The 23964-nt window shown below is 40.1% G+C and overlaps 1 protein-coding gene across 2 annotated transcripts in view; it reads right to left on the bottom strand.

Moving 5' to 3' along the window:
• Kcnab1 (potassium voltage-gated channel subfamily A member regulatory beta subunit 1) overlaps positions 1 to 23964 on the bottom strand; it is a 442167-nt gene that overhangs the window by 403520 nt on the left and 14683 nt on the right. Inside the window, exon 1 of one of the 2 annotated variants that reach the window (XM_031374015.1) lies at positions 15315 to 15694. The exons of the other annotated variant lie outside the window; for it this stretch is intronic. Within the exon in view, the coding sequence (XP_031229875.1) occupies positions 15315 to 15556 (242 nt within the window). The 5' untranslated portion in view covers positions 15557 to 15694. Of the gene's footprint in view, positions 1 to 15314; positions 15695 to 23964 lie in introns of those variants that run through there. 2 annotated transcript variants of the gene reach the window in all.

Raw genomic sequence — 23964 nt, 5'->3', positions numbered from 1 at the left:
TCTTTCAGCTTTATATAGCCAATTTAAGACACTTGACTCTCCCAGTTGGCCACCCAAAAAACTTGAAGTCATTCAATTTATTTGCAAATTCTCCTGACAACTCTTAAAATAGAACAGAATACAACTGCTTCTTACCATTTACACTCTGGTTAACCTGTTATTGTTTTGTGTTGTGGTTTCAGTTAAAAATGTGTTCCCTTTGGGCTCATGTATTTGAACACTTGGTCCCCAGTTAGTGGGTCGGTTCGGAATGTTGAAGAACCTTTAAAAAGTGGACCCTTGATGGAAAGAAGTGTAACACTGGTGAGCTTTCATAACCTCACTCTAGTCTCTGTTTTCTCTTTGTGTGTGCTTCCTGTGTGACATTGAATAGTCGTCTTTCAGTTCTATGCTTTAGGGGTCTTGTCTCATGCTTTCCCATCAGTATGGACTCGAACCCTCAGCAATTGTAAGCTAAAAACCCCAAATCATTTTCCTTAAATTGCTTTTGGTTATAGTATTTTATTGCAGCAACAGGAAAGTAACAATATACCCAGATAATCTTTCAGTCTACTTTTTGTCTTAACATTTTGGTAAGCCTTATTAAAAATAGTGCAAGTCATGATCAGCACTCACAGACATTCCCATTGCACTCAGAATAGAAGCAAATGTCTTTAAAATAACCTATAAAACCCTTCAGTCTGACTCATCCAATAAGTGATTAATAGCCCAAAGAAAGATCTGGCCCCTTGCCCTCAACTCCTGCGAGTTAAATCTCTAAGCCTTAGGATGTCTTACTCTACGAAGGTGCTGCTATTTACTTATAGCTTTGTGCTATGTTGTTCTATCTATGATCTATGTTTAGTTATGATGGGTACCTTGAACTACCTGCTGTCAGCTCTACCTACGCAAAGGCTAGAAACTAAAGTCAGACACACAGGTAGTTATCATATCTTCAAGGCAAAACTCCCATATAAAAATTCTGAACGGAACAATTTAAATGAGTTTTATTGTTTGGGAGTACTCCATGAATATTGAATGCATTGTTGCAGGGAGCAATAAACAATGTCCATAGGGCTACTAAGAGAATGAAGTTTGAAGTATCATGCCTATGTACTTTACCCCAAGCTATCTTTAATCTTCTAATGTTATGATAAAGCATATGCAAGAGTATAATGGCTTCATTGTGTTCTATGAGTCCTTCTAGAGAATAATCTGAGCTCAGGGACTATCTGAACATGGCATGCTCAGATATCTTCTTAATGTCATATGCTGGTATTCTACCATTCATTCATTTGTTCATTCATCTGGTCATTCATTCATTCTATTCTCATATATTTTTCACAGCTTTGATGTTTCTTCCTTAGACTCTTCCTTATAATTACAAGACTTTACTCCCAAAGCTCATAGAATCAGTTTTCACTTGCTTTTGTCATTTGTTCAAATTCTATCTTTTCAGTAAGGTCTTCTCTGGATGTACTGTTAAAAATTATAGCTGGTCATTGAGCATGTGCTTATCTTTGTGTGCTTTGCACTTCTCCAGAAGATTTAGCCTACTTGAAGAATTATGTATTTTGTGTAATCATTTTGTTATCTGACCTTGTTAGAATAAAAACTCAAGAAATTAGATAGTGAAACCTGTATGTTTATTTCTGTTTCCCCAAACACAAGGTGAGTACTCAGTGAATGTCTATTGAATGAAAAAAATGAACTTGTGGTCTTTTATGGAAAAGAAGATTTAGATAGTGAAGAAAAAAGATACTGTACCTCAATTACAGATGAAGCAAAATAACTTCATAAAAAGAATTCCACCGATTTATATTATATAATACGTATTCATATTACATGAACATGGTATTCAATCTTCTAGGTTATTTAATAAATCAAACAAAATTGTCATTAGACAAAACAGAGGAAGTATCTACTTCATAGCAGCTCAGAAACAAGAAGTGATAAACACAGGGCTGGGAGAAGGCCTTGGAGAGGAGCTGCTTATGTAGAAGACTGAACAGAAGATAACTGAGCTCTTTCCATGCCCACTGAGGCTCCTTTAGTATCCTTTGGGTGAAGTGTTGAGCATGGAAAGGTCTGATCTTTCCATTGCATCACCCAGTCCTGGTAGCAATGAGAATTTCTGCACAGACAAATGGAGCAGAGTCTTGCAGTCTTGCCAGGGTAGTAGAGCGGGACTAGACTCAGGTAAGAAAATCCATAAGTATGATGAAGCTCACTCTGCTGCTGCTAATCACCAAATAAACTCTCAGATGTAGAACAGAGTTTTAGTGGAAAAGTCTAGAACATACCGAGAATAGCAAGATTTAACTAGAACTCACAGCCATCAGCTGTTACACTAGAGAAAGCCTCTAGTATAGTTAGTTATCTGTAAACTCAACTGATGAGTCAGTCAGGAATCCCAAACAAGAGTCACACTTGTCCATAGCTTTTTTGGAGATGACACTACTTGTTGAATTGAGATGACGATTCTACTTATAGTAACATTGGAATGAGAAAATATGAAGAAAAAAGTAAACTTACACATGGATATTCAGTGGGACTGATGGGGAAAGGAATAGAGGAGAGATGATAAAGGGTGATAGAGGAGAGGCTCACAGCTCCAGCATGAGTGTATAAAGGACATCAGGTGGTCATCAACTAGAACCTTATTCAGCAAGCATCACATCTGAGTGGAAAGAATATGTGGAGTGAAAGCCCTGGACACTCAGATCTAGACAAGGTAGCCTAAGACCCTACAGTGGACGAGGCCAGACAGAGATGTTGCAGAGAACTTTCTTCTCTATAGTGAGAAGTTTCTACTAGTTGGGGTTCTCCAAAGAAGCATTGCCAACAAGAGATCTATAGATGGGTATACAGACTGATGATGAGAAATTTATTTTCATGGTTACAGAAGTCAAGGTTTGAAGGAGAATCAATCAAATACTTTAGGAGTGCTATGTCCAAATACCCAAGAACCAAAATAGTTGTTGTAGATGTTCAAGTCTACTCCTCACTAGGTAGGAGTAGTTGTATTCTGTGTGTGGGAAGGATTGCCTTTTCATTCTATTTAGGTTTTCCATTTCCTGTATAATGATCAACACATTAGAGAGGGCAACCTTCCTTTCAAAGGTTACTATCACCCTCAAAGATATCTTCTTAGGTATATTCAAGATAATGCTCAACCAAAATCTGCATGAGTACTGTACTGGCTGGTTTTGTGTGTCAACTTGACACAGGCTAGAGTTATCACAGAGAAGGGAGCTGCAGTTGGGGAAGTGCCTCCATGAGATCCAGCTGTGGGGCATTTTCTCAATTAGTGATCAAGTGGGTAAGGCCCCTTGTTGGTGGTGCCATCCCATGGCTGGAAGTCTTGAGTTCTATAAGAGAGCAGGCTGAGCAAGCCAGGGGAAACAAGCCAGTAAAGAACATCTCTCCATGGCCTCTGTGTCAGTTCCTGCTTCCTGACCTGCTTGAGTTGCAGTCCTGACTTCCTCTGGCGATCAACAGCAATGTGGAAGTAAGCTGAATAAACCCTTTCCTCCCCAACTTGCTTCTTGGTCATGATGTTTGTGCAGGAATAGAAACCCTGACTAAGACAAGTACTGAATCCCTTTGAGAACCCCAGATGTTTTTAGTAAAGAAAGGACAGAAATAGCAATGAGAGTGTGGATGGGTAGTGTGGCCAAATAATTCCTGCACCTGAGAATATGACATATTTGTCTTCAAGTAAACAACAGAACTTATTTGTTATTTTCCTGATTAACTACTCATTTATTCAACTAATATTTATTGGTTTCTATACTTGATGCCAGTTTCTGAAGAGTGCAGCCATCAGCCCTACAGATGAAACTACACTCCAGTGGGAGAGGCAGACAACCCAGCAAGAAACAAAACAGACTGCTAAGAGGAACAAAAGAAGATGCTGATTTAATGAATCTTACAAACAAGTTATGATGGCAGTTAAGCTCTGAGAAATATCGCAGGTACTGCTGTTATACAGTAGTCACTTCAGGAGCCATCTTAGCTGCTTCAGAACCATAACAAGCTTCCAAAAGCATGCTGAGTTTTAGAATAGTGTGGAATTCCAAAAGCTGTCTGGCTCACTGACCAGTTGGAGCCTTTTGAAATCTAAAGAACACAGTCAACAAGCTGCATAGTCCATGCCCACACTGCACAGCTGTCAGAGCTTCCATCACACTTGGATTAACAAGAACATCAAGGAGAGGAAAAATGATATACAACAATTGGGCTAGAATCACTTGCCTAAAAGCATCCCGGGACCCGTGTCTCCTGGGTTCCTATTTCTCCTCTAGGAGTGCTCTGGCACTTCTAGCTAGAATCCATTCTTTTCCACTCTGGACCTCTATCTTTGTTTTCTACTTTATCCTTGGGGTTCTTTTCTGGCTCCACTCATTTGTGGGCCCATTCAGAAAGCTTGCATAATCTTGAGGTAACTGCATTTGGCAGTCCTTTCCTTACTATCCCCCCATAGCCTGCTAGTGTTCCCCTGTCCCAGTTCATGAACTATCTGGTTCCTCCTCTCCGTACACAGATCACCAGCACCACCTCTCTGAGGATGATGTACTGCAGGTAGATGAACACAGATGACTCAGTTCATTTGACTTCATTTGCCTAAGATCAGCATTGTCTTGAAAGACACTTCAGTTTTAGTTCTAATTTCTAGATGGGAACATGACAGACCTCCTCTGGCAACTGTGGAAGACAGCAGTCTCCACTACTATGGCAGTAGCTTAACAAGGAGGGTTGCAAATAGACAGTGATTTGCAGCATCAGAGTCATCTCCAAACTTGCAATGGACTCAGTATTTATAAATCTCATGTCTCAGCTGGGTGGTGGTGGCACATGCCTTTAATCCCAGCACTTGGGAGGCAGAGGCAGGCAGATTTCTGAGTTCGAGGCCAGCCTGGTCTACAGAGTGAGTTCCAGGACAGCCAGGGCTATACAGAGAAACCCTGACTCGGAAATCAAAAATAAATAAATAAATAAATAAATAAATAAATAAATAAATCTCATGTCTCCTCTGTCTACACTATAGTTAATTCTGACTGAACTGCAGTGGAGTGAAAATATACCCAACAGACAGGACAATACAATAAAGTGTGCAATATAATACCAGATCCTTTCAACTAGAATGTAAAGGTGCCAGCAAAAGCATTCCTATGTTGGTTGACAGAATTGAGATGCAGATGGTAGGATAAAATAGGCCATTAATGTACATCTTACTAAAGTGTGTAACTGTCATAGCTTCTGTCAAGTTGATACAAATCTATACATAGCTGGGAAGAAAGAGTCTCAATTGAGGAGTTGCTTCCATAGATTGTCTTAGGGGAATGTCTGAGGAACATGTTCTTAATTGGTGACTGATGTGGTGGGCCCAGCCCACTAGCAGTGCCATACCTGGGCAGGTGGGCACCCACTGTAAAAGGTAACTGGGTAATCCAAGAGAGTGAGCAAATAAGCAGTGTTCCTCCATGACCTCTGCTTTAGATCCTGCCTCAGCTTCCTATCTGGATTCCTGCCTTAGCTTCCCTCCATGACAGACAGTAACCTGTAAGCCAGATAAATCCTTTTCTTCCCAAGTTGCTTTTGATCAGTGTTTTATAAAGTTACATAAAGCAAACGATGATAGTACTTGTCCAGTACTGTCATACTACATGTGAATACCATATACATACACATATATACATACATATTTGTGTGAATACCAACTTTGTAGGAACTATTGAAGGACAGAGGGCCATGTAACTTACTCTCAAAAGTTTAGGAGAACAAATAAGGCAGAGGATGTGGGGAAGGAGTTGTTGGACCATGGGCAGTGTTTAAAACAAATAGAGCAAAAACCATTGTGTTATGAGCAAAGGGCTACAAGTACTTCTCTACTATTGCTTGTTTTCTGTAGTTTGAAGTTACTTTCAAATAAAAAGGCTAAAGCAAACAAAAACCAAAAAGACCCAGGATGGACACACACAGAATATTCTCTAAAGGAAGTCCAGCATCATGGTTTATCTTTATAGTTAATTTGGTTTGACTTATAATCACGTAAGAGACACATCTTTGGGTGTGTTGGAAAGAATTTTCAGAGAGGGTTAACTGAATAAGGCATACTGTAAATGTGAATGGCATCATTCCATGGACTGAGTCAAAAAAGAAGAAAAGGAGCAGGTTAAGTACTTGTGTCTCCCTGCTTCCTGACACTGGATACAACATGACCAACTGCCTCATGTTTCTGTTGTCACAGCCTTAATTGAAGTATTCTCTGTGCTGTGATAGACCGTACTCATACTCTGTCAGCCGAAATAAACCCTTCCTTTCTCCAGATCCTTCTGTCAGATATTTCTGTTGCGTCAGTAAAAATAAAGTAACAAATATAGCTTGGAATGAAAGGTCTGCTTCTCCCTTCCCTCAGTCAGCCATGCTTAGGAGTTGGTCGTAGACTATTTGCTCTGTAAAACATGCAACTGACCATTTTGCAAAACAACAATAGCAGATCTACTGGAGGGGCTATGACCTCCTTAACTATAGGCTTTTTGACAAGGACTTCAGTACCAATGATGGAGCTTCCTACTCTTGAGCAGGCCACACACTTGATCAGATTGTGTGTGGTTAGTTATCCCATAATAGTCATGCATGCCACTATTACAGCAGTGGACATATCTTGCATATCAGGTCAATATTGGAGCATGCATGGTCCAGACCTGGGTAAAAACACTAATGGCATTTTCTTCCTGTAGCCTAAATAGTATCTTCTGGCACCATGAATGATAGATACCAGGGAAAAGGTTTCCCAGTTTATTTGAAATAAATTTCTTTGTTTTGTACAGCCAAAATGCGTTATGGTGTTGCTTTGGTTTAAATGAAAATGTCCACCATAGGCTCATATATTTGAACGCTTAGGCATTAGGGGACAGCACTACTTGAGAAGGATTAAGAGGTGTGACCTTGTTGGAGAAAGTGTGCCACTTTGAGGTTTCAAAAGCCCAAGCCAGACCCAGAGTCTCTCTTCCTGCTGCCTGAAGATCCTGATTTAGAACTCTTAGCTACTTCTTCAGTGCTATGTCTGCCTGCGTGCTACCAGGCTCCCTGCCATAATGATAATGCACTAAACCTCTGAAAGTCTAAGCAGCCCCCAACTAAGTGCTTTCTTTTATAACAGTTGCCGTGGTCATGGTGTCCCTTCACAACACTAGAACAGTGACTAAGGCAGATGTCTTCAGCAATAGTGTCATGCAGTTATGGTGAGTAACCAAGGACCATGGCAAATAAACTCTATTGGTTTGGAGATACTTGGGGGTCTATCTAACCAAAAACTTGTTCAGGAGGTATTTCATGTTTTATACTATGAATTATATTTATAGATGATGTCTTTGGAGGAGCAGCGCAGTCTACTTTTGCAGGATCGTCCTCTTTGAACTCTTTTTTTTTTTTTTTTTTTTTTTTTTTTTTTATTTTATAAAGGTGTACTTACTAACTACTAAGTACCTGTAATGTTTTTTTCATACCTTTTGGTTTTTTGTTAATAACCCAGGGCTCCTTCCTCTCCTTCATGTGCCCCACTTAATCCTTTAAATACCAGGTTACTCCTTATCTTCTAACACATTTATTCTACTATTCCTCCAATTGTATTTTTAATTGGGTTGTAAGAGAGTTGATTTCCATGGGGATTCTTATACACCTTCCTTTTGGTTAACCCTCTACCCGCACATCTTGATTTTCTCTGTACACCTGTCCTTCCTGTAAAGCTTTCCCATGCCCAGTATTCCACTTCCCTACTTTCTTTTCATCTGAAACCCTCCTTTAACATGGCCCTTTCCCAAAGGTCCTTTCCTTTGGCTTCCCAGATGTGTGAGTCAAGTTTGAAGCACACAAGGAGAACATGTTTGTCTTTCTGTACTTGAAATACCTTATTCAGTATGTTTTCTTTGTTGTTGTTTCATCCATTTACCTGTGCCTCATTTCTCTTAGTCAATCACCTGGAGGAGGAGCTCTCAGGACCTTACTCCTTACTGAGGAGCTACTGATAGTCCATAGCTGCTCAGAGAGGCAAAACCACTCTTTTATGAGCTGTGCTTTATGTTTTGTATTTTGTGTTTTCTCTTGTTTTGTCTTTCCCACTAAGAAGGTGTTTCATGATCCAGTGCTTGGCTCCATATGCATGGCCATATGTGTAGCACTAATTGGATCCAGAGGGTAATAGAAGAAGAGAAGAAAGGTGGGGGCAGGGAGATGAAGTTGGGAGAGGATGCACTGAAGGAAATATAGAGGGAGTTGAAAGATAGAAATTCAGAGAGTGGATATGATACTATTGTATTGTTTATGTGTATGAAATTCCCAAGAATTTTAAACATTAAAATTAAAATAATAAAACTTCTAACTGGGTTAGGCTATAATAAACCTGCTATGGTATCCGGGATTTTTAGAAACCCAGGAACATGCCAGACATAATCTGCTACTTTTTTTCTCACTATGAAAAATGTCCTGTTGACACAATCGGGTAACTCTATTGATTCTGAAGAAAACAGCCTGCTAGTTTCATTACAAGGAATGAAAAAGCCTCCTTTTCTTTATGAAATAGCGCACCCTACTGACATTCACAAGCACTGCAGGGATATTCACAAGGTTTTTTTGGAAGGTAAGGTAGGGGCAGTGGATACAATCTTTTGGTCTATTGTTGCTCCCTGGTCTAGAAAATCAGGTTTTAAAATACCTGTTGTCTTCACAGGAACAACAACTTCCATATGAGAAAATCTGGTTCATGTAGCTCAGTCTTATTCTTAAGCCTTGAATCTGATATTTTCGCCAAGGCAACCTTTACCCTAGAAAAGTACAGCGGAAATTTCAAAACAAATTGGAATTCAGCTCTCAATATTCCAAGATGCAATCATGCTCAGATTCTGGGGGCATTTCTTATTAAAAGTGACACTGCCAAACCGTATTTGTCTTAGAACGTCTGTTGCACTCGCTAGGCAATAAGCATGCCATTCAGCACTGAACAGGCCACTTTACTCTGCCTTTCAGGTCCACTACCAGCAGCCTATTCAGATTTTAAATCACATACATTCTGAGCCTCACCCATCTCAGTGCCATCTCTGCCCCTCCAGAAATGTTGCAGTAGAGACACAGCCTGAGGCTCAGGGAAATCAGTACAGGCCCCAGGACTGACCCAAATTAGACCAGCCTAAAATAAATCATGTCAGCATGTCTTAATATGACTCCTGCACAGGCAGCATTTTCTAGGCTATTGTTTTTTAGACATGGCCGTAGCTCCTTTAGGCAGGTTGAAATGTGCCAAGCATCCCATGGAAAGAACAAGCCATGGGAACGCAAAGAGAAATGTATGTAATTTGAGTGTACTGGGAGGACAACGGTGAGCTCTGTTTTAATTCAAAATAATGTTCTTTGTCCCAATACCTCAGCCCTGTAATCTTATGGAAAGCAGAACGGATTAGCTTCCTGGTGTCTTCTATAAGCCCTCAATGTGAATGCTATTATCCCATAAGGGTTTGTTCCTTTTGTTTTATAGAGTAGGAAGCTACAGCTGAGCCTGTGTGCAAATCTTTGTGTGAGGATACTGTATTCTCATTATGACAGAACACTCCCCTATCCCTGAAAGGTGTTTAGAGTGAAAAGTGCTTCCCACTGCTCTTTAGATTGCTTATTTTGAGAGCAGTGAAAACCAACAGCCAACAAGTAGCCTCAAACTCGGACATGTCTGATAAAATGTGTTAGCTGGGTAAGGTGCCTCTGACTTAACTTCCCCTTTGTTCAGTACTCTTTTGTCTCTTTGTGTGCAATCAGTGTGAAGCACTATGTATGCTCTCACCTTCGGGCTGCCTATCGATATAGAGCGCATGTTTCTTACCCTCTCCTCTTGGTTTTGGGCCAAGGCTATCTTCTTCCTGTTTCCATCTGCCTTCTAGAAACCTTGTGTAGTTTCCCCTTAGCCCACCCAGGGTGACAGAAGCCTCTGGTATGTCTCCATTCTGACAATACTATCAGATACCTGGGAAAGCTAGCAGGAGAGGGTCTCAAACTGCTGGGAGTTTGGGTGGCTTTCATCTTGTTCCCTCTTAAATATTTTTATTCTAAGCACATTAGTGAAGGCACTAAGAGTACAGTATTGATAATAGGTACCATCATATTACAACCATTTAGAGAATAAGCTAGCTCAAATTTTAATTTGATCAAATGAGAATTCATGTGTTAAGTGAAGACATGAAAGAGAGAGCATTTTCTGGGTGTTTTCTAAAGATCCACTGCAATAGAAGAAGCAATGAATTTATAAGTGTCAATGAGGGAGAAATGGCAGTGAGCTCAGGATTGTGTAAGATTTACTTTGTCGGGTTATTACTTTTCTGTGCATCTTTTAAAGAGAGTTAACACATGTGTCTTTTCATTGTTTCAAGTAGAGGGAGGTGCAGTGACTGAAGTTTATAGTCCCATTACATAGGAGGCAGGATTTATTTATTTCTTATAAATTTGATTTTTTTTGTTTGTTTTTGTTTGTTTGGTTGGTTGGTTGTTGTTTGGTTTTTCAAGACAGGATTTCTCTGTGTAGCCCTGGTTGTCCTGGAACTCACTCTGTAGACCAGGCTGGCCTTGAACTCAGAAATCTACCTGCCTTTGCCTCCCAAGTGCTGGGATTAAAGGCGTGTGTCACCACTGCCCAGCATATGAATTTGAAACCAAAGCCACACAGAAAGTTCCCAGTCCTGCTTTGATTAGTGTGAGAGGCCTTTTCTACTACTTGCCAACAATAAACATAAATACAGAAATTCCCCACCCCTCATGTTTAAACAGAATTAACTAGTCAGTGTTGGAACAAGTGCCATGCTAGGCCCACAGAAATATCTAAGAGTGAGCCCAGCCTCTGCAAATATGTGGCCTGCTGCTGTGATGCTGATGACTGTTTTTCAGATGTGGAACTTGGGACTCAGCAAAGACAATCAGATAACCTTCATGCCTAATACGGAAGAAGACAGGAAGCCCTGTTAGTGGGGATCAGATGTTCCAATGTGCTCTTTAATATTTTTAATGCTCCCCAACTTCTGACTGGACACGCCTCAATTAAGAACACACTTGTATTGAGAACTTGCAAAATCCAAATGTTTTGTAGGATTATAGAATAGAAAGGCTCTACTCCTCATTGTCATGGTGATGATAGAATAATTTTGATAAACACACACCCTCGACTAGCTTATATAAAGAAAAGATCAACCCATGCTGTGAGAGAGAAGGGAAAACCCAAGGGTTGGGATCACCTAGGCAATGAGGTTGAATATGAATCTTCTGGATGAAATGCTGGGCAGAGGCAGAGGCTCAGGCATTCAGGGAGGGGAGCAGAGGGTCAGTGTGCAGAGGGATAGGACTGGAGCAGGAGCTAGGCAGAGCCTGGAAAGGCAGGCAATGGAATGGTACATCTGCAGGAGCTGTGTGTGCTTATGCATGTGTGCGTGTGCATGTGTGTGTGTGTGTGTGTGTGTGTGTGTGTGTGTGTGTGTGGTTTTGTGATGTATGATAGGAGTTGGAAACATGAGAAAGCACGGGACTGTGACTTAACAGGCAGGAAACTAGTCCTAGCTGTGTTGCTGGCTGGAAATGTCACTTGAGTCAATAATCAACCTCTCCCAGCTTTGATTTCAGCTTCAAGAGACTGGAAGAGTTTATCTCCAACATCTGCTCCATATCTAAGCAGCACCCCCTTTCTTCATTACCTTCTCCCTACCTTTAGTTCAAGGCTATTGAGACATTATACCATTGGCTGGAAATCAACATTGGTTTTATTTTGCATTGTATCTAAGAAACCCAAATAAGACTTGTCAATGGAAAGAAGGGATGGGCAAGGAAAGGGAGCAAGGGAAAGAGGGAAGGACTGAGGGAGGGATAGAGAGAGACTGAGATTGTATGATTACTATTGTGAAACTGACCAATATAGTTTGTATTAAGCCCATGCTGTTTCTCCGTTTGCTTCTGCTGACCTATCACTTACTGTGTTTAATAGCATTAGGGCTCCATAGGCAACCTTCAAGGCTGTGCTTGGTGTAGGATGTTGCTGAGGATGCCATCAATTACATACAAAGCACCTCAGGAATATCTCTCTTCATGTTTCTAATCAGGAAGCATGAGCTACTGTTGAGAACATGGCTCAGCTCCTCTTCCAGAAACTATAAAGACTTCACTCCCTCTTTGGGATTTGATGTTGTTGAAAGTCTAGGGCCAGACTGAGATCAACGTGTTGCAACTCCTCTGACCTGTCTGAAGTGTGTCCTCTCTCTTTGCTGAGTCTTTCTGCTCTCTTAGTCTTTCTTGGGCTGATATTTTTATTTCTCTTTTAAATTTTTACCTTCTTGGATTGTATGTATTTGAACTCCTTAGATATGTCTGAAAACAAGGCTTAAAATAAATATAAATAAACAAATAACTTGTACAACTAAAAGGGTGGCTCTTGGGACCAACAGTCAGCAAACCATAGACCTCTGGTCAAATTCAGCATGTCACCTGCTTTTTCATGACCCATAAGCTAAAAATGTTTTTTAACAACATAAAGGAAATACAGAGAATATCTGTGACATGCTAAAATTGTATAAAATTCAAATTTCTTTGCTGAAGAAATATATGTCTAGTATATGTCTTTCTTTCTTCCTTTCTTTCTTCTCTCTCTCTTTCTTTCTTTTTTCCTTTCTTTCTCTCTTTCTAGAGACAGAGTATTTTGTTTTGTTTTTGGTTTTGTTTGTTTGTTTTTAAGACAGGATTTCTCTATTCAATCCTGGCAATCCTGAAGCTCAATCTGTAGACAATACTGGCTTCACGTTCACAGAGATCCACCTCCTTCTTCCTCCCAAGGGATGGGATTAAAGGCATGCACTACCACTATTCAGCTTATTTATGTATTATTTATGGCTATTTTCCCCTACCACAGGAGAAGAATGTATAACCAAGGCAAACTAGGCCCTTAAGTTTAAGATATGTTCTTTATAATAGGAAGAGCTTGCTGACTCCTGGGTTAGAATCCTCCTTCTATTATGAGTACAATAAAATTCCTTGGAACTAGTAATCTCTGGCTCCTTAACAGTCTGGGTATGGATTGAGCTCTTCTCTTCAGTATATTTTGTTTAATATTGACTCAGCTGTGTATTTACTGCCTTCCTCAGAATTAATGTGATGTAATAGAAACAAATAATGCCTCTTAGAAATGAAGACTTCCAGAAATTCTAAGCTGAAAGAAGGACGCCCCCCCATGCCCACTTGGTATACTGTTCTCAGACACTTCCCTCCTGTTTCTTTTCAATTTATACATGTGTTTGCATATTTACTGATTTATCCCCCTTTCCTGGTCAACTTTAGTTAGATATAGTAGCAAGTCTCTATGGGAACACAACAGAACACCCCCTCGAAGATGATAGCAGGACCTCAGCAGCTGGCCTTAGGCTGAAGGCTGCAATGGCATTTGCCCAAATTAGGAAGAAGACAGCAGCAGAAGACTAGCTTGCAGACTGCCAGGCTCTAAAGCTCATCGTAGGAGCCTGTCCCACATACTGCCATGGTGCAGGGTTTCCTTCCCTTCTGCTCCTGAGAATAATCTCTTATGACTTATATATCAGCTGGTGGGCTTTCATCTACCCTCACCCTAAGGCTGCCAAACAGATGCTAGAGGGTACCAGGGAAGACAACCTGAATGTAATGCATGTCTACTGTGTACTAGGCATCCAACACATCATTTCAAGATCGATATCTCAGTTCTCAAACTGGCAGAGATAAGCTACGGCTTCTGGTCTGCTTAACGCCAAGGTTTATCTCCATTCTGTTACATATGAAACAGAATGGTATCTTTCAAGAAGAAAGGACAAAGTCAAACAGGGGTCTCTTCACACAGTCACTGTCCTTTCTCACACCTTTTACCCTGGGTGGAAGTGTCATAATAAACAAAAGTCTGGACATCACTATGCCCCAACCATCTTTATAAGAAATGAAGTTAAAAGCCAAGTTAAAGAGGAACCAAGTGTCACAGTAACTTCCTAAACCAGGTAATTAATAGGGGTCATGAAAAGAAGAAATGAAACACTGTTGAAACTGGGGGGAGTGCAGTGAAGTACACACTGGAAGATGTGTCAGAGCACAGCAATTCATCATGATTCAAAGCTTTGACTGGTTCACAGAGTCACTAATGAGTTTAACCTGGCTTCCCTCTCCTCAAATCATAAAATACAGTAAAGGGTCCTTGGAGATCCCAGTTCTTAGAAGAGTGTGATCTAGGACTATAGGTATCTGTCCAAGACCTTGTCTATACAAGGGCTTAAATCCACAAAAGTCCATCCTTCTTCTACATCAGCCCTTTATTATATAAGCCATCTGTGTAGAACACATTGCTCTCCAGAGAGGAGCCACACTACTGCAAATTGCTTTATTAATAAAATTAACTGGCAAATCAGAGCAGCAGCTACTCTACTAAAATAGACCATTGGAGTTGGACAATGAAACCATTGGGGATAATTTGTACTTGGAAAAAACTCACCCTGAGAACTCCAGCTTTCAATGTTCACTACAACAAGCATCCTTTACAAATGCTAAGCTTACTTTGTGTTTTTGGTTCCCTATCCTTCTAAGTGATTTGTAACCAGCCTCCAGTCTCTGGAGGAGGAACTCCTTGTGTACAGGCTCAGCAGCCGCTGGCTGACTTACAGAAGGCCAGGACAAATTACTTCAAAAACAAATGATACCTTCTTGGAGCAATTGATAAATACCCACTCCACTTCATACCAAGAGAGGAAAATAATCTCTTTCTTTTATTAACAAATTAGATGGCCAATGCTGAATAGGAGATTTATCTTAGATTGTGTTGGTTAAAAGCACTGTCATTTCAAGGAGAACTCGAACTAGTTTGTTAATCAGTAGCACAGCCCACATGATTTAGGCTTAAATGAAGATAACAGTGGAAGCCTGGGAAGATATTGGAAAACATTCTGCTCAGCTTGATAAACTGCCTTAATAAGAGTGGAGTTCACATTCCTCATTTCAAGACACTCAATCACCTGATTCCTCAGAGCCAAACTATTTCTACTAGCAGCACATAGACTTCCTTTCACAGGTTATCGCTGGACCTTCAACAAGTGTGCTTGACTCTCTTTTGTGTAACCCTTTGAGCAAGGAGAAAGATAATTCAAAGCAAACCCAAGCAAACAAAAGAACTCAAGAAGAAGGCCCATCGCACTTTTTTTCTCCTTCTCCTAGCATCTTATCTTGCTATTTTAATTTTTATTCTTTAACGACAATGACCTTTGAACTCAGTACAGTTTCTGGTTGGATTTTATTATAATCAACAGTACCTGTATGCCATGCCTGTCTTCACCTTGGTGGTTTCCTGCAGTGAAACTCCATGGATGCGTAGAAACCTCTCCAGGCACTTCCATTCTGTAGTTCCACTTGGTCTAACAGGCCAGCAGGCTCCCTGAGGCTGAGTCTTGGTCACTGTTAGGTGCCGTCGGCATTTTAGAGCTGATTCACTGGATTTGGGCAGACCCAGCTTTGGACTTGGGATGTCTGCACAGGCAGGTTTATAAAGATGCATGGTTCCAAAGCCCACAGAGACAAAAACTTCACAGCTCTTAGCTTTAAGACTGGCTGAGCCTAGCTCAGGCTATCTGGATTTGGTTGGTCCCTAAAAGGAACCAGCTTGTTTTCTTTAGATCTCCTTTCTTATTATTTTAATCTGAGCAGACTCCCATGCCCCCCAGAAGGGTTTTTGGTTGTGTGTCTCTGCCAAGGCTTGGGCAGAAAAGAGCCTAATGGGAGCCAATAGCCTTCCTTTTCTCTTTAAAAGTCTCAGAGTCAAATGTAAGACAACTACATATTGGCTCTAGGGAAAAATATGTGCATGTTTTCCCATGTCTTTCTATTTAGGTTGAAGAAATATTTTGGTAGGATACCAGCCAGATCTGTTACCAAAAGCCTTGGGAATGATTCATAAATACATCAGTATTTCTCTGTAAATCATCAAAAACTTTATAAACAAAATTTTATATTAGTGGCAGGAGTCATTTGGGCAAAATGCCCTTAACTTTTTCTTTTTTAGTTGTTTCTGTCAAATGATAAGAAAAAAAAATCAGTGAAGTGTAGATAAGAAACAGAAGGCTCAAACAAATATGGACAAAGGTGTTTTTTAAAAGGACTAGGAGAAAGAATAGAGATTTCAATAGATGGAGCAACTGGATATTTATAAGGATACCAAAATAACAAAACAAAACCAGAAAAAGAAAATACATAGATATGGGCTGGAGAGATGGCTCAGCAATTAAAAGAGCTTACTGTTCTTGTAGGGGACCAAGGTTTGGTTCCCATTATCACACTGGGAAGTTCACAACCACCTGAAATCCCAGCTCTAGGGGAATTTCATGTCTACTTTTGGATGCTACAGGCCTATGCACTCATGTGCGCAAACCCACACAAATACACATACACATAATAATTTTTAAAGCAAAGATAAGTGAATCTCAGGATTAAGTTTTACATTTGTATAAGCGTTAACTCAAGATCAATCATGAACCAAAAGTGCATTTGAAACTATAAAAACAGGAGAAAAGTATTTTTTACATTTATTTATTTACTGTTCCTTTGTATGTATGGGGACATCAAGCATAGGTATAAGGACAGCTTGCAAGAGTCAGCTCTCTCCATCTTGTTTGTTGTAGGTGTCAAACTCAGCACTTGGGTTTTGGCAGCAAGCACCACCTTTCTGGTCCAACAGGATGAAATCTTTAGTTGAGTGAAGAATTCTTAGATTTGTTACCCAAATCACCACCCAAGGAAAGAAGATCACTCAAAGTCGATTGCTACAGCATGAAAATAATTGCTCTGAGCCTGCATGGTGACACAGCAGCAGGGACATGCTTGTAAGCCTGATGACCTGACTTTGATTTCCCAGAACCCACAAAGGGGAAGGAGAGAACCAATTCCACAAACTGCTCTCTGATCTCTGCACTCAGACTTTCGCAAATGCTAAACCGTGTTATATCCACACCATGACACACTACACCATGCCACACTACACCATGCCACATCACAGAACACTACACTAAACAAGAATCAACTATATGCTTTGACTTCTTCCCTTAGCTCTGTGCACTTCCCGTGGTATCCAGCACTCTTTATTCTGCTTTCCTGGGGTTAGGGGTTTACAGCTCTAAACCTCTCCCTAAAAGTCAGGTATCTCAAAGGCTTCCAGTTCTCAGCTACTACAAATAATTGTCCTAGGCAGAGAAGAATTCAGTCAGTCCTTCCCTTTGCTCTGAACCTCCTGCCCCATCATGCTTTTGACTCAAGTTGGATATTGCACCCATGAATACAGGAAATAGAGTTGTTGATTTCTACTAGGAACATAGAGTTCAGCTTAAGGATGTGGTTTTGGTTGAGTTTAGTGTGCTAGATCATTTTATGTCATCTTGACACAGCTGGAGTTATTTGAGAATATAGAACATCAATTTAAAAAAAATGCCTCCATAAGATGTGGCTACATGCAAGCCTTTACAGCATCTTTCTCAATTAATGATTAATTGGGAAGGGCTCAGTTCATTGTGGGTGGTAATAACCTGGGCCTGGTGGTCCTGGGTTCTATAAGAAAGCAGGCTGAGCAAGTCAGTAAGTAGCACCCCTCCATGGACTCTGCCTCAGCTCCTGACTCCAGGTTCCTGCCCTGTTTAACTTACTGTCCTGACCTTCCTTCATGAACAGCAATACAAAAGTTTACATCAAATAAACTATTTCTGCCCCAACTTTTGGATTGGCTTTTTGGATATTTTGTATTTTGTAGCAACAATAGGAACCCTAAGTGATGACCATTGCTGGACATGGTGTTTTTCACAAGATTCCAGTATCTACGTTTGTGTTTTGCTGCAGAACTAATAGCTCTGAAGATGCTTGGCTTGAATCTGTGGCTGTTTCCAGCCCTGTGCAGGATTAGATGTACTGCTGCTCTCAGCATCCTGAGCAACTGGCTCTTCAGTGCTGTCTCTGTTAATACTAAAGATCTTCAGGCTACCTCTCTCCCTTAAGAGAGGCCATCTGATTTCTTCCTTTTTGCTTCTGCTTCCAGGAAGATATTCCAGGCCCACAGCCTCATGCTGCAGACTGTTCTATCAGGCTTGCTGGTTCCACTTGACAAAAACTGCAGGCACACACCCCTGTCCCCTGGGCTCTCAGCTTCTGCACAGAATGAGCTCTGTTCTTTCTGAGGACATTCCATAATCACCAAACCCTCCATCATTAGGAGCATTTCCAGTGCCTCTGATGAAGTTCCCTCTAGCTTTATCTTACTTTTCCCCATTCTTTACTTTCTTCCGTAGCTGTCAGGCACCAGGATTCTCTTTTTATCTACATTTCTAATGGAAAAGTTCTCTATGCCAAGGCACGCATAGCTGACAACAGTTAGCATCAGAGCCCTTCAGATCTGCTGACTGGTTATTGTAGCCTACAGTAAGGCATTTAGTAAGGAAAGTTTATCATTGCAACATATAGCCAAAATGAGGGACATTATTAATTTGCAGGTGAAAACTGATGGTCTTCAAGGACTCTGAACTAGAGTTTAAACTTTTTAAAAAGGAAATTAAAAGGCATTACAGAGGTAATTTTGAGATGGTTCAATGTGAATCTGGCTCGTTTCTCCACTTTACTTTTAGTGGAGGCAATCAGAAGTGCTGAAGAAAAAGGAAGGAAATAGGAATATTTTGTTTATGATATGACTCAAAAGTGCCTGCTACTCCATGTGCATGCTAACTCTCTACCTACCAGTAGTACTTGTACTACTCTGGGCAGCACAGAGTTCCAAAGTGCCATTTGAGAGTGTTAGGAACCTCTTTCTGTATGTGCTCATCTTCACTCTGTCTAGTCAGTCAGCACATCGAGGAGAGACTGGTATCTGACACAGCATGTAATGCACATGCTTTAAGAATAGTTTGCTTAGCTTAATTGTGAGCTCTGCTTAGTCTAGCCCATTTCTTGTCTTAGAAGCCAAAGCTCTGGATTCCAGGGAGAAACAAAAGATCATAAAGTCCTGAAAGACCAAGAAAGAAACCACATGGTAGGATGAAATTTCAGCGAAATTGGGATTCTCAAGTGAAGTTGCCTCTCTGCTTCTATCACATAATGGTGAGCACTGTTCACATTCAACTGTGGGGCTTTGAATGTGGTTCTTGCTTGAGCGGGAACATTAGAGGCAGTGGAAGTCTCCCTCAGAGAAGACTCAGAGGTAAAATGGGGAAAGGAGTAGTTTCTAGAACAGGGAGTTTGTGGCTCATTTTTGCTTCATCCCTATGCTAACATTGATCAAAGCAGAACTTTCGGTAAGTTGCCTGGACTCACCCTCCCTTCTACCTGCCTGTCAGCCACTCCATCTGACACCTACACCTTGGGGGAAATCTGGGACTCCAGAGTTGCCTACAAAACCCAGCAAGCCCTCTCTACACATGCCTGAATATCATCAGAGAGCATCTCATAAGCCTAAGGAAGATTTACTATTAGGTTCAGAAGGTGAAGTTACTCCTAGCCAAGCTGAGACCACTCTGACACTGCATTCAGAAACCAATATTGAGTGGCCCCAAGTCTAAACACCAAGCACTTGTCACCTGGTCCACAACCTGACAGATTGAGGTAATGCGAATTGGGGTAATAGCAAACAATGACCCAAACAACTACTTTCAACAAAGGGGAGACCAGATATCTACACCAAGAAATGCCACCAAAGACCTAATTACAAGTGTCTGAATAAACTAAATCAGTTTATGTATTTAAATATCCAAATACATAAGGCTTACTTTGTGTGTGTGTGTGTGTGTGTGTGTGTGTGTGTGTGTCTTATTTTTTGAGGCTGTTTTCCTTGCTGAGCTAGAAGCTCATTAATTCTGATAGGTTGGCTGGTCACTATATCCTAGGGATCTTTTTTTTATCTCCACCTCCCCAGTGCTAGGATACAGGCAGACCTCATGCTTGTACAGCAAGCTATTTATTAACCAAGCTATGTTCCCAGTCCACAGGCTGACTCTCAAAATGTCCTTCTGCTGTATCATAATTATAAATGTTCAGCTGCTGAACAAAATATTGTTCCAAGGCAATAGTACATAAAAATAAACCAGCTGAAAAGCCCCAGGTCTGCTATGAATGAGAAATTGGTAATTCCCTTTGCCAACTTTACTTCTGATGGAATGCTCTGGTGGCTGGGACATTTAGAAAATCGAAATAAAAGTGGTGTTTCATCAAAATTTTGTAAAACTGAGTTCTAAATGCTTGGCTTCTCTAAAATCTCTAAGGGTTCCTCCAGATAAACCCCAATCTGAGGTGACTCCAGGACCTGGCACTATTCCAGACAGACTCATGCTACTACAAAGAAAGGAAGGAATGAGTTAGTTTAGGAGTGACCTGTCTCCAATTTTGCTGGACAGAATAAAGCCAGGAATCAATCTATCTAACTATTAATCTATCTTTCTTTCTTTTTGACTTTTTAAAAATTCTTCAAGGCAGGGTTTCTCTGTGTATCCCTGGCTGTCCTGAAACTCACTTTGCAGACAAGTTGGTCTACAAACTCAGACATCCACCTGCCTCTGATTCCCGAATTCTGGGAGTAAAGGTGTGCATCACTATCCTTGGACTAACGGTCTTTCTTTAACATAATTTAAGCATGACTGACTTCCTGTTTTCCTATTCCTCACCCAAGTAAAGTCAGAATATAAGATGCAAAGAGCCGTCAGGATCAGGCATATTGAAATCAGCAAGAAAAGTCAACATCAACAAGAGACCACAGAGGAATGGGGGTATGGGTGGGGTGGGAATGTAGAAACCAAAACCCAAATGCTTCTACTTAACTCCAAGGCATATCCCATACAGTTTAGCAACCCCAGGGTACATTTCATCTTTTTAAAAAGTAATATATTAAAATAAAAATCATCTAACATAAAATATATTGTCTTAAAGTAAATGACTTAGCAGCAGTAGTGCATTGACAATGTTCTGTAGCCACTCCTCTTTCTTCCAGCAAAATTCTTCCATTCATCTGAAGTAAGATGTCATAGGCAATGATCCGTTTCTTCTATTTACTCCTACAACTCCAGAAAACACTTCAATCTTCATTGTGGCAAGATGGATTTACTTAATTTATCCAAGTAGAATCATAGGTGGTCTGACAATTTGTATCTGGTTTCTCCCACTTACTTGAATGTTCTCGGGGCCCACCTATGTTATTACCGATTCACTTACTTATGTCTGTGAATAAATATGTCTGTGTATGCTCACACTACCAGCAGCAAAGTTTGTTCACTCATTCCTCACTGAGGAACAATGGCCATTTTGAACAGTTCCTCTATGACATGTCTGAATGTGGAAATCCTTTGACATAAAGGTTTACTGTAGCACTATTCACAATAGCGAAGTTTTGGAACCAACCTAGGGAGTCAAGAGCAGAAGAATAAGCAAGGAAAATGTGTTACCCTGGCAAAATGATATCCTTTTCAGCCACAAAGAGTGAGGCTTGGTGGTTTCCAGGATGTTACTGGAGATCATTATGTTAAGAAAATTAAGCTAATCACAGATATATATATATATATATATATATATATATATATATATACATAAACAACATGAAAGCAAAAGTAAAACTGTCTAAGGGGACTACCCAAGTCATGAGGGATAATATGTTCAGCATACAATATACATATGTACAAACCCATAGAAACATCAATGAAATAAAATTAAAATTTTTTAGAAAATAGCTAGGAGTTGAATTATAGGGTTTTCTGAGACATCGACATTGAACCTGAGAAACTGCCACACTGGTTATCATGAGGAAGGAACCATTTTACATTCAAGCCTCATACAAGGTTTCAAATCTCAGTGCACCTCTGGCAGCAGCTCTTTGTACAGTATGCATTTCAAGTGTAAATAAAAGACTGGTTCCTGTGGTTTCCATGTAATTATTACCTGGAGCAAACAGCTTTTCTTTTTCTTTCTTTTTCTTCAATAGCTTTTAAAGAAGAATGCTGTAGTTCTTCTACTTTTAATTTGTGTGCTTGTTGAATTATCAGACTTCTTTATATAATCTTTATTAAAGTCTTAACACATATACAGTTTTTAGTACTTTATCACATCCTATAGGTTGTCATTTTGCATTTTCAGAAGCTTACTTGTTGCTTCATTCTTTTATGGTTTCATCATGTATATAATGAACGTTAGTCCTTCTCTCCCCCAACCCCCAGCACCTGTCTTAACTCCCTCTTCCTGCTGGAACTGTCTTCTCAATAAGTCTTTTTCTACTTCTCTCTCTCTCTGTCTCTCTGTCTCTCTGTCTCTCTGTCTCTGTCTCTGTCTCTGTCTCTGTCTCTCTCTCTCTCTCTCTCTCTCTCTCTCTGTCTGTCTGTCTGTCTGTCTGTCTCTCTTTTCCCCTCTGTGTGTGTGTGCGCGTGTGTGCGTGTGTGTGTTTGTGTGACTACGCATGGGTGGGCGGTCATCCACTGGAGCCTTGTAGCTTATTAGTGGTGACATCATAAGAAAGTGACACTTCTTCCTCCAGTCACCAGTATCTATGAATGTTCTCTCGGGAGCAGTTGGGCCACAGGAGCCCTACCCTCTTCCACAGTGAACTGTGGAGGGCACAGTTAGGCAGCTAACTACATCTGCAAGGAGCACATGAGTGTACCACTATGCCAGGCTGAGAAAAATGCTTTGCTACAGAAGATTTCAGGAACCCCCCTCCTTTATCAACTCTTTGCTTCTTCTTATATGACAGGAGTCATTTTAACATAACAACAACCACTATGATAAACTAAAACTGTCAAATTATTTCTTCAAGTTTAAAAGCCTTAATACTTTAAATTTTGGTTACTGGAAAATGACTTTGTTGAAAGTCTTATTTATGACCCAATGTCAGATGCAATAGAGTCTTATTTTCTCCATTTAGAAGTATCATCTACTCATCTTCCTAAGCTTTTTTTCCAGTTAACACAAGTTTTGTGCCTTAGCCCAAGAGGGTCAACTTTGCTCTTAGCTGCTTCTCTTTCAATGATCATTGTACTCTACCTGCATCTCACTGGTTTGCATAGCACAAAACCCTGTGCCTTTCTGCCAAAACCTTGTTGCAATGTTATATTTTGTATGCTATTTTTTCTCATATTTTCTTCCCTCACTGCACTCTTTCAAAATGAATCACTTCATATATCTATAGAGCTTACTGCACACTTCTAATATCATACCCATTTACTACTATAGTCTTGGATCACTGAAAACACTCTAAGGTTGTTTGGTCAAGAGGCCTTCTTGAATAATACTGGTGTTTCTAAAACTGGAGTATGGTAATGTTAAAATCTTAGTGAATTAACTTTCTAGTTTGATTACTACATATTATTTTAAAATATTTTAGAGTCTTTTTTAAAAAGATTTCTTTATTTCATTTATACGAGTACACTTTAGCTATCTTCAGACACACCAGAAAAGTGCATCAGATCCCACTACAAATGGTTGTGAGCTACTATGTGGTTGCTGGGAATTGAACTCAGGATCTCTGGAAGAGAAATCAGTGCTCTTAACCGCTGAGCCATCTCTCCAGCCCTAGATATTATTTTAATATTACACATATACTAACAAAAAACCACCCAGGAATGTATATTTGTTTTACTTTTTCTCTTTTCTTTCTTTCTTTCTTCTTTCCCTCTTTCTTTCCTTCCTTCCTTTCTTTCTTCTGTTCTTCCTTTCTTTCTTTCTTTAGCTTTCTATCTTTCCTTCTTATTAGTTCTGAAGACAAGTATCATGGGAAATGTATTTAACTGAAAATACTTTAAAACTTGTAAATGTAATGCTTTCTATCACTTACATCTGGAATGTAAGATACTACAAACAGGTTTAATCACTCAATGTTTTGCTTAACAAGTAACTGTTATTTGGATAGTCTCATCATTCAAATTACTAAGCTTGCAGACAGAGAGGGTCTTTTAGCAGATCTTG

This window comes from Mastomys coucha, unplaced genomic scaffold, assembly GCF_008632895.1.
Source record: "Mastomys coucha isolate ucsf_1 unplaced genomic scaffold, UCSF_Mcou_1 pScaffold16, whole genome shotgun sequence".
NCBI lineage: Eukaryota > Metazoa > Chordata > Mammalia > Rodentia > Muridae > Mastomys > Mastomys coucha.
The sequence above is the reverse complement of the archived record's forward strand: the minus strand, read 5'-3'. Positions and strand labels throughout refer to the sequence as shown.